The sequence below is a fragment of the Protomyctophum bolini genome (assembly GCF_963924005.1).
Source record: "Protomyctophum bolini genome assembly, chromosome: 2".
NCBI lineage: Eukaryota > Metazoa > Chordata > Actinopteri > Myctophiformes > Myctophidae > Protomyctophum > Protomyctophum bolini.
This window is the reverse complement of record NC_137863.1, coordinates 17,723,192-17,734,784: the sequence shown is the minus strand read 5'-3', so window position 1 is coordinate 17,734,784 and position 11,593 is coordinate 17,723,192. Positions and strand designations below refer to the sequence as shown.

Below are 11,593 nucleotides of genomic sequence, written 5' to 3'. Positions count from 1 at the left end.
GTCCAATGGACCTTTATGTCTGTACCTCTGAGAGTTAGATAAACACTGAGGATTTTCCACTGTAGATTGGAGTGCCAAGAAGGGCTCTGTGCCTCTGTGCCCTAATCAATGCATATCAAACTGGAGATCCTTTGAAATGAAAAAAAAAGGTTGAGAATCACTGCTTTATTAGCCTTTGCTTTGGTTTAAGGTCCTTGTTTGTAGTGAGATAGAGATTTGTATAGGGCTTTTGAGCTTCATATAATCTGCATTTATTTGCGATATCTGCAGTCTGATTGCTGCTATAGGTTCTTCTTATCATCTCTGACAACTGCTGCACTTATGAAATTGGGTTTGAGCTACCAACTGAAAGAAGTGAACTCATTTACCCATGTGTCAACATTTTCACCTAATTCAGACAAGTGGGGGCTGTGATTGGCTGGCGAGATCTTTGCCTCTGCGCTGATTGGCTGTGTCTTGTTTCCGGGGCTCTGTAGTACATCTGACGTCCCCCTCTGGTTCTGCCTGCCTGGCTCTCAGACAGACAGACAGGGGAGAATGGCTGCCAGTGGAGGTTTGCAAAATCTTCATTGTTTTGTTTGCTAATCAAACTTAAAGCACGCGACTTAAACTTGCCGTTTTGTACGCGATTCCACGCGTGACAGGTTGTTAGACGAGCGTGGCCGGTGGAAGGCGTCACGGCGGGGGCTGCGTGTTAGTGTGTAAAAAAAGAAGTTTATATTCCTCTTTAAAAAAGTGTTTGGCCAGCGTTAGCCTCTTGGCTATGTGGCTAACGCTTAGCTAGGTAGCTAAACCACAGCTGATTGTGTAAACACTTGTTTAGGAGGACCTTGTTTTCATGGGGGGTTGTAGGTTTCTTTGACTCGGGGAATTATCGGTCTATATTTTTTGGTTGGCACGTTCAGCTTTCGGTTGTTTTATGTTGTCTTTAACCCCCTCCCCAGCATTGTTTTTTTTTTTCGTTTTGCCGTGCTTGTTGTGTACTCACTTTGTGTGCTGCCGGGACATTGTGTGTGTGTGTCAAAGAGAAAAGCTTCGTTGTCGTTAGCTGTGGGGTAGAGATAGCCTCCTGCTAACTGCTGCTAAGTACACGACACAGCTAACTAACACCAACTGTCCACTAGTTGGGTCTGTCTGTGATTATTGAAACCAGGGGTCTTTCAGCCCATTGACCCCTTAGCTGACAGGGAGATGACGCGGGGACCCCCACTACACATTGCATACAATTGCAGATTCAACTTTTTTCATAGATTTCATACATAGTTTGAATCATGCTAATGTCTTTTCAGATGGCTAACCTTTTTTTACAACACTCAATATTTAGTCAACTTGACCGTTGGTTCTGTAGTTATGATAGTTAAAGTCCTTTTCCCTCTACACCAACTGTCCGAAAATTGCGAGGGCGAGGCGTTCTTGTGGTCTCTTATCTGCTATTTTCGGCTATAAAATGTTCCCTGTCACACAAAGATTGGGCTTGATTGAATGAAACGGTACAACTCCGTGTGAAGACATGGATGAATGGACTTTCCCTTCCAACATTCATATGAACCTGACAGCTTAGAAGAGGACACTTGTGGTCTGTGGTTGTTTTGTTTTCTCCTCGTCGTTAACCACCGTTAAACGGTTGGACAAGTTGTTGATCCAGTCAAGTCTTTGTTCCGTCAAAACTACTTTGGATTGTTGCACAACAACACAGGACGTGCGAGGCAGTTGAAATCAATTAACGTTTGTATTTCTTGGGTGTCCCTCTAACTGTACCAATAAGTTGCATGTCAACAACTATGAAACTTAGATTTTAGTATTAACAATTAAGGAGAGCATTTATTTTGTCTTAAATGTGTTAACTTATTGTCCCAACAGTGTTTTTTTTAAAAGGGAACAGGATTTTATTTGGAACATTTATTGCTTATGTTCTGGCTATGATCTACAACAGTTTGACATTTGTTAACATCTTGATGGACTACTCAAATAATACTTTATTAGACACAATTTTAAACGTCAGGGGGTGCAGCCACTGTCAAGACATTTAGGCTAAAAGGATAACACAAAACAGGCCTGGTGGTGACTTTTTTCCATTGTGGTCCTATGTATTTAATTAATCAACATATAATACATTTCAACAACAAATATATTAGTATTTGTCTTCTACAGGTGAACATTAACTTTGTGCATGCCTATGCTCTCTCATAAACGTTTGTCGTCTTCCCCTCTTTAAAACGTTTTATTTCAGAGGTAGGGAAGCTGTTACAAGTACAGAATGGGACGCCTCCAAGCAGCAACTACAGCGGGGTAGACGCTGTTCATGCCTGTAACATCCTTCAGCAGCTCAAAGCCTTGTATGACGAAGCACAGCTCACGGACATCGTAGTAGAAGTGGACCATGGCAAGACCTTCTCTTGTCACCGAAACGTCCTCGCTGCAATCAGCCCATATTTTAGGTAGGAAATGCTGGCTTTTTGAATTTGTATATTGTCTATTACATTCTTGGAATCTCTGTCTCTATAATATCTATTTCCAGCATAGAGCACATTAATGAACATTTTTTTTCAATCAATATACATTGCATGTACAAATGGCCGATTTATAGCTAGAAGCTAATTTCCATCTGTAGTCCCCACATACAAATGCACCACTTGCACACACTTGTCGGGTGTATTCATGCTGTACGAATTAAAGCACTGCCTTATATTACTACATTTTCAAGAGCCAATAAATCGCTTGTAGAGTTTGTTGTACAATTTCTTATTATTTGGCCAATGTTTTACCAGTTTTTATAGTATGCATTTCTGTGTTGATTACTTATGATGCACTAATGCCTGGTCTTCATCTAATTTCTTTTTTGGGAGTATTAAAAGTCACTTTAATGTCATCTGGGGACCCCACCTCCCTAAGATCATGTGGGGACACCCTGGGGGTCCTGACCCACAGGTTGATATCCAGTGGCCTACCCTAATGCATTATCAAACTGGGGATCTTTTGAAATGAAAAACGATTGGGAATCACTACTTTATTAGCCTTTGTCTTTGTCTTTCTGCGTTTGTAGAAAGATTGATTTTTAAGGCTTTTGAGCTTCATATAATCAGCATTTATTTGCGATATCTGTAGTCTGATTGCTGCTATAGGTATGATCTCTGACAACTGCTGTACTGCACTTATGATATTGCATTTGAGCAACCAACTGAAGTGAACTCATTTACTCATGTGTCAACATTTCACCTAATTCAGCCAAGAGGGGATATATATATATATATATATATATATATATATATATATATATATATATATATATATTTATTAAAGCTCTGCCTTTTACGGTGAAAACACGACATGCTTTCTCGGTTTTATTTGGTAAAAAAAAAGGAAAAACGAAATATTGAAATGTACTGTTCTCACCCCCACGCCCACCACCGCCAGGTCCATGTTCACTAGCGGCCTTACGGAGAGCAGCCAGCGCGAGGTCCGGATCGTGGGCGTGGAGTCAGAGTCCATGCACCTGGTCCTGGACTACGCGTACACGTCCAGGGTCACTCTCTCGGAGTCCAACGTCCAGGCCCTGTTCACGGCGGCCAGCATCTTCCAGATCCCCGCCCTGCAGGACCAGTGTGCCCAGTTCATGATCAGCCGCCTGGACCCCCAGAACTGCATCGGGGTCTACATGTTCGCCGACGCCTACGGGCACCAGGAGCTGAGGGAGCGCTCGCAGGACTACATCCGCAAGAAGGTCAGTTGAAAATGTTGAAGGTACTGTGTGTGTATAGAGGTGGCTTCTAAGTACAATACGTCTGTAAATTCCAGGAATCTCTGTATCTACCGTTTGTCTTTGCTTCACATATCCGTAGAATTGTTGTAAAATGTTTTATTTTATTATTTTGTATATTGTACCTCTGACTGGATAGAAAAGAATACAAATATATGGCTTGATGACAAACTTAACTTCATGATCTTGATAGAAGTAAAACTAGTTTCCCCCTGCTCTGTTGGACAGTGGGGATATAATCTATATCATGCAGCTGCCTTCACAGTGGAGCTTAGCTCTCTTAGGTCTCATTTAGACTGCAGTCAAATCGAATTATTTCTCAAATATTTTGGCCAGACTGGTCACACTGCATGTGCAAGTGATCAGATCTGTAACAAATCTGTGTATTCAGACTGATTTTAACAACGTCAACGCAAAGTCGCCCTGCGTCGACATATCTGCTTTGATTACCGTGATAACGACGTAGGCGTCATGATGTAGGCGGTAGTTGGTTACGTTGGGATGCACACGCAGATTAGACGCACCAATGGACTGACATGTGGAAACAGCGGTCGGACATGAGGTCGAACATGTGCTGCTCCCGTGCTCGCGTCTAAGAATCGGCTTAGGTTAGGGTTTGAGGTAGGTTGTCAACTTGTCGGTCTATTGACAGTCGGATCAATAGAAGCGACAACAATCAAAACAAATACATGCATGCATGATAATGGTGGAAAATGGACATCCCAGCTTGCCCTCTACGCCGTAGCACACATGATGAACTATTTTCATTACATCCTTGCGCTCTGTAATGACAACAGTGGCGCTTGGATCATGCTGCAAGTGACATTTTGGACAGTTTGAAAAGCAACTTGGGTGGTGGTTAGATCAGGTTACTGCGTTCAGACTGAGCCGCATCTTAAGAAATCAGATTTGAAACAACCTGAATGTGTCTCAAGTCGTATTTGTAAAAATCGGATTCCATGTGACTTTGTGTTCAGACTTCCTAAAACAAATCGTATTCCAATCTATGGCACAGATCCGTTTACCACTCAGCTCTGAGGTTTATTATTGACGACTACAATGCTCATCACCGTGTCCTGTATGATAATGTGGACTGGTCCTCTCTGACTGAGAGACACAATCATTATTAATACCTTTTCATTTACAAAGCCCTGGTCGGAAACGTACCCTCATGCATTGCATCCATGTTGCATCAGAACTGTAGTTGAATTTTAACTCGCTCTAGTGAATGGCTAGTCCTTCAGGTTCCTCGTGCCAGATCTGATCTGCGAAAGACTGCTTTCAGCATTGGTTCACCTGGTTCTTTGGAACTCTTGTAACTAGGCTTGGGCGATATTGATTTTTTTATATCTATTGATGCCGTGAATAATATCGCGATTATCGGTATTATCGATTATCGGCCTTTTTCATTTGGCTGAACCCGAAATGCTGCTAAACAGCAGTATTTCCAGATGTTTTTTTACGAACTAACTTGCTAGGACTTGTTATTCTCACCGGCGCCATGTTTTGTTTGCTTTCCTGGGCGGAGGCGGTCCGACAATGCTGCTCTCGCCTCGTCGCCGTAACTCAGCGTCAGTGCCAGTCAATGCATGGACACTAAGTTATTAGGCAAATTATAGTTGTTTAAAATAAAATACTCGTAAATTCATCACACAGACGTTGTGTTTATTAAAACGTCCATATTTATATGTAAAATTACGATATTAGTATTATGACGGTATTCGGTATTATTTATCTACTCCGCGATATTACCGATATTGATTTCAAATATTGCGGTAAACGGTATATTGCCCAAGCCTACTTGTAACATGATAATTGACCATTTTTGGAATTTACTTGATAACCTGTTCATTACCTGTATGCAACAGTTTGAAATTATTGTCAACATATTGTTTTCTTAATATGTTATTACCGGTATCTTTTTTCTAATTCAAAGTAGCCAATTATTTGTTATTAATTATTATTTTCTCACAAATGTAGTCGTTACAATGAATTCCTCCCCACACATTTCTGTGTTGTCACTGCTGTTGTATCCCACTGCCTCACCGGCCAGTGAGTAGGCCTTCGTCCCACTCCTCCAGCCCAACACCGTTTCTTATTTTATGTGTAATCTCAGTCTCCCTCCCCCGGACACAGCCAGTCAGCTGTTTATAAATTAACTTATTCCCAGTTTTTCACCTTCTGAAAACTGGGGACTACCGTAATTAGGGATGTCCCGATCACGTTTTTTTTGCTCCCGATCCGATTCCGATCATTTGATTGGGCAGGTACTTCACGCCTGGCTGCGGCACCTGAGTGTACTGAAACGGAGTCAGGGCCGTTGAAGTTGGGTCTTATCCTCGAAACAATTAGTGATTCCAAATACTGACCATGACAATATTATTGTATTTTTGTTTAGGATACTACACTACAGCCAGTGAAACCCATTTGTCAACTGTTTTAAGAATGCGTGAGGGAAAAACAACTTTTTGTACCCTGCTGCTATAGAATGGAATCAATTGCTGTGCAACGGTTTCGAAAGAGCGATCAATGACAAGTTGCTGAGAACCCTGAGATGCTGAGCAGTCTGAAAAATATCAGTTTTATGAATATATTATGATCCGTCTAGTAGTGTACTGCAGGGTTTCGGCAAGTAAGTTTGGCCTCTGTCTCGGACCAATCTTTTCTAAGGCATTAGATGATTGATCAGAATATGTAATCAAAGCCTTATTTAAGAAAGTGATATGCCATGACAGACTGCCTAGTGAAACATACATTTGTGATGAAGACAATGGACCAAAGGAGCTGTGGTGGCATACAACTGTAAACAAGTTGTTTTCCACTTAATATTGTGAATAATGACTGGGCTGACAGTAATTATCAGGAACTGAACTCAATTGACATGGGCTATTTTTATCAAATAAAAATTATTAACCCAGCTTCTCCAAGACATGCAACACAATAACACATCTCATTATTACGCATAATGTATTATGCGTAATTCATGCATAATTCATTATTACGCATAACGGCGTCACTGTTGCATGTCTACAAGCTCACAAAGCATTGCTGATCAAGGCGTTGAGAACTTGTAGATTGCCTATAGTATAGGCCAGTTTATTCTCCGTCATATAGGCCCTATACGACCGAGAATAAACTGGGCTGTCATTGTCATTGTCTCTTTGTAGTTCTTGTGCGTGTCACTTGAGCAGGAGTTCCTCCAGATGACCAAGGAGCAGCTGGTCAGTATTCTGAACAACGACGACCTGAACGTGGAGAAGGAGGAGCACGTGTACGAGAGCATCGTCCTCTGGCTGGAGCACGACCGTCCCAGCCGCGAGGCCTGCCTGCCGGAGGTCTTTGCCCAGTGCATCCGGCTGCCCTTACTGGAAGAGTCCTTCCTCAATCTCATCCCTCCCCCGTTCGCATGCGCCCTCTCCCTGTCCAAGGACCCCACTGAGGCCAAGTCGCGACTCAACGGCACCAACGGTTGCCCCCAGCGGCTCGGCATGACCGCCTCCGAGATGGTCATCTGCTTCGACGCCGCGCACAAACACTCAGGGAAGAAGCAGACGGTGCCTTGCCTGGACACGGCCACCGGCAAGGTGTTCAAGCTCTGCAAGCCGCCCAACGACCTCCGAGAGGTTGGCATCCTGGTATCCTCAGAGAACGACATCTTTATCGCCGGAGGCTACAGGCCCAGCAACAGCGAAGTGTCTATTGACCACCGGGCAGAGAGTGATTTTTGGCAATATGAACATGCTGGGAACCGATGGCTGCCACGGGCGCCCATGCTGCGAGCCAGGATTGGGTGCAGACTGGTGCTTTGTTGTGGGAAGCTTTATGCGCTAGGAGGGCGCGTGTATGAGGGCGATGGGAGGAATGCGTTAAAGTCGGTAGAGTGCTATGACGCCAGGGACAACTGCTGGACAGCAAGCAGCCCCATGCCAGTGGCCATGGAGTTTCACAGTGCAGTGGAATACCGTGACCGCATCTATGTCCTCCAAGGTATGTCCAGGCTAATGTACCTGTACAGTAGTTCATCATCTATGTCCTCCAAGGTATGTCCAGGCTAATATACCTGTACAGTAGTTCATCTATGTCCTCCAAGGTATGTCCAGGCTAATATACCTGTACAGTAGTTCTGCTTCCAACCTGGAGTCCCTATGATGGGCATGTCGTCATAGTAGGCAGCATAAAAAAGTTAAAATAGCTGCTCACAAAGCATGTAACTCTGCTATTGGAGGCTACTTTCACTGTTTTTATATCACAAAGTATACAATAGGGCTTAAGTGGTTAGAAATGTTAACAAACTGGTTATGAGTTAACAGTAGTGTCTGATGTGTTTGTCCATAACGCTAAATCATGGCAATTACTTTTCCCCCACAGGTGAACATTTCTTCTGCTTTGACCCCCGTAAGGACTATTGGGGTCACCTGGCCCCAATGACTGTCTCCCGGAGCCAGGGTCTGGCTGCCTTATATAAAAACTGCATCTACTACATTGCGGGCATCTGCAGGAACCACCAGCGCACCTTCACCGTCGAGGTCTTTGACATCGAGCAGAACACCTGGAGCCGCAAGAGAGACCTGCCCTTTGACCAGGCCACCAGCCCTTATATCAAGGCCATGCTTCTGCAGGGCAAGCTGCACCTGTTCGTCCGAGCCACACAGGTCATGGTGGAGGAGCACGTGTTCCGCACCAGCCGTAAGAACTCCCTTTATCAGTACGACGACGAGGCGGACGTATGGACAAAGATCTACGAGACACCGGACCGCCTCTGGGATTTAGGCCGCCATTTTGAGTGCGTGGTCGCCAAATTATACCCTCAATGTCTACAGAAAGTGCTTTCGGGTAGCTAGTTGGTGACAATTCATGAGCCCAATCTTGGACTAGGAGGGGAGTTAATGTGGTCCGTTCTGCCTGCCTTGCGCCTGGTGCTCTCTCGGCTTTGCACCTCAAGGATCATCATCAGTTTAGTCTTAAGTCGTTCAAACTTCGGTTTAACATGATCAAAAATGGGGGTGCTTTTAAAAGATTGCAGTATTTTTGTTTTTTCCAGAAGGCACCAGCTACCTACACTGATGCTTGTTTTACAAAACCGTACAATGAATCATAAGTGCAATTATCATCTTGTTTGCTTGTTGTTGAGCCATGTTCCATTTTTATTTTAGATGCATATATTAGATGAGGATTTCTACAAAATGGTCAGCATGCAAGGGTTTAGGTGAGATTTAAGTGCCCTCCACAAATGGATGCTACATTGTCAGCATAAAGTGAAAATTATATATATATATAAACTATATATACTATATATTCATACGGGTAAGATGGGCACTGTAGCTCATTAGTCGGTTGCAAGCTCAGATTAAGGGGATTTGTTTTTTTTTCTTGTTGAATTCTATGCCCAGCTGTCCGCAGCGAGTTTTAATTTGAGGTGTGCTCGTGATTTAGATTTTAGTGATCTTGAAGCTTGTATATAAGGTAAGACGGCGTCGCCACACAGAACAGTCTTGTGTGTCACAATGCGCTGCGTGTGGTTTTCAAGCAATTTTTAAGTTTTTAATTTTAATAAGAAAATTCAAGCTGTGTTTGAGATACAATTGCATGGGGGCTTGTGGCCTCCCAGTCTTTCAGTTGTTATCCATTTTGTGTCACACATGCCAAGACAACTTGACGTGAAAAGTTAGAATATTCACTCTCCACATTGGAGATATAAAGACAGTCAAATATGTGGCAATGTTCAGTGCGAAGTTCAGACCAACTAAGTAACAGGTTTACCTCAGTAGCAACTACAGAGACATTTTGAGAAGGGGCAAAGGGACATTGTTTCAGGCCAATGCTTTTGATTTGGCCAAGTGTGAAAAGCTTCATTTCAGATTTAAGCTCTTGTTATTTTTCAGAGCATGTTTCACACCTGATTATACCCTTAAGGTGTTGAGAGAGCCTTCCTCTTGAATGCCAAAAACACTAAGCATTTGATACCATGCTTTTATTTGATCTGGACATTGGAGAAGTTTCTGGTAGCAATAACTTGTGGAACTGTGATTAGGCTATGTTTAGGGTATGTTACCTGTGTAGAAGTGCATTAATTGTTTTCTATCTAGATTTGGATGCTTGTCTCTGCTAGTTAAAATCACACGGGTCCCAATAATGGTTGTGTGGTCATGTGGTTGTATAGGCTTGAGTGGTGATTATGTAATTTTAGTGCAGATCCCTTGGGATGTCATTGTGCCTATATGGGTAGACATGGGGCATCAGAATCTCGTACTGTGTCCCGTTGAAGAAGACTATAATCTCGACAAAGTCTCACTCAACGTTGCACTGAGTCACTCTCCACTTCGGCGGTCCTTTAACTGCAAACTTTACCAAGCACCCTCCTTGGGGAAAAGTAACCTAAAAGGAGTGAGGGTGGTCCAACTCGTGTGCTAAATCTTAAAATAACAGCCATGAATTATTAGTCTTTACTTGGAGAACAGGAACTGTTGGTGCTGCTTTTGTTTTTGTTTTTTCGTTTGTTGACAATCTTTGTATAGAAGTAATAGCCTACAACTGGTCGAGTGACGTGACGTTCCCTGTTGAACGGCGACATCTTTTTCAGTGATTTTCCTCATGCAGGTTCCTGTGTCATCGTTGCACTACATGTTTACCCTTTTACTTTTATCTCCTTTTTTTTATTGTTTTTGAGTGAAAGGTGTTCTCAAACAGTCTTTTATTCGACAACCAACATAGCGATCACATAGTCGTGTTTTGGAGGGGGGAAAAGTTGAGCTTAAATGGAGAGTAACATGGGGCAGTGTCAGTAAGGAGTTTTGGACATGATAGACGAAAGAGAAGAACTCCAGCTGGGCTGACTTTCACATAAACTGTCCAGAACAGCCTCCTTGGTCGAAGAAGGGGGGTGTCGTGTCGCCTGTATGCCTAAAAACTCGGCCGTTGGGGGAACAGGAACGGACAACTCTCAGGATTTCTATTGATACACAGTACTGTATTTAAAATGTTTGTTTTGGGGTTTTTTGTTTTGGTCATAATGTGTAATATACTGTACTATATAGGTTTGCTGTACTTGCACAGTTTTTCTTAAACTTATTTTTTTTGTTTCTTTTATAACTTGAAAATAGATGTGATTTCTTTTCCATGGCTTTTTTCTTTTTTCTCTCCCTCTTATTTAACGATTTAATTTTCTTAGACTAATTCTGCCCCGTTGGGGAAAAATGATTACCTGCACACTAGTGTTTGATTTAGATTTGTATTATTGCTTCATACTATAATATTTGCATCTCATTGAAACGTAAGCAGTACAGGTATCGACATCAGGTCTGTCAAAACACCAGTCATTTCATACAACAAGCTACGAATCAATCAATATGCTTTCTGTGTACAAGAGTTGGCAGCCTTAACCTTATTTATATTCCGTAGTATGACGAGGGCTGCTTCTTGGCAAGCGACTCCATTGTACAACGGACTATAAGTGGGGCCTTCGGCTGCGAATCGATGCCTAGCTATTTCTTGCTGTCATGCTTCTTGTATGGGTGCTATTCCATTGAGTTCTTCCTGCTTTTTTCTTCACTATTACTTTGCTGGTTTTACCTTTCTTTTCTTTTCTTTTTGGGAGGGGGGGGGGGGGGAGTGGGTTTGGGATATAGTGGTTGAGCTCAACTGTGAAATTCACATTGCACATAAATTGAAAATAAAACTGTCAGAATAATTGTTTTTATGTGCTTTAATTTTTAAGTAGGCATTTTCCCCCCACTTAAAAAAGTTTAAACATTATACGGACTCACAGACAAAAAAAAAATACACATACAGACCGACATTGGTGTTATTGATTTATGGATGTTTTGGCTAACAATTACA

General features: G+C 42.6%; 1 protein-coding gene across 1 annotated transcript; it reads left to right on the top strand.

Moving 5' to 3' along the window:
- Positions 1 to 526: 526 nt before the first annotated feature.
- Positions 527 to 11,333, top strand: kbtbd8 (kelch repeat and BTB (POZ) domain containing 8). The gene is made up of 5 exons (XM_080781769.1): positions 527 to 553; positions 2,231 to 2,438; positions 3,415 to 3,721; positions 6,925 to 7,744; positions 8,126 to 11,333. The coding sequence occupies exons 1-5, from the start codon at positions 538 to 540 to the stop codon at positions 8,596 to 8,598; spliced, it is 1,824 nt and encodes a 607-aa protein (XP_080637895.1). The 5' UTR covers positions 527 to 537; the 3' UTR covers positions 8,599 to 11,333.
- Positions 11,334 to 11,593: the final 260 nt, after the last annotated feature.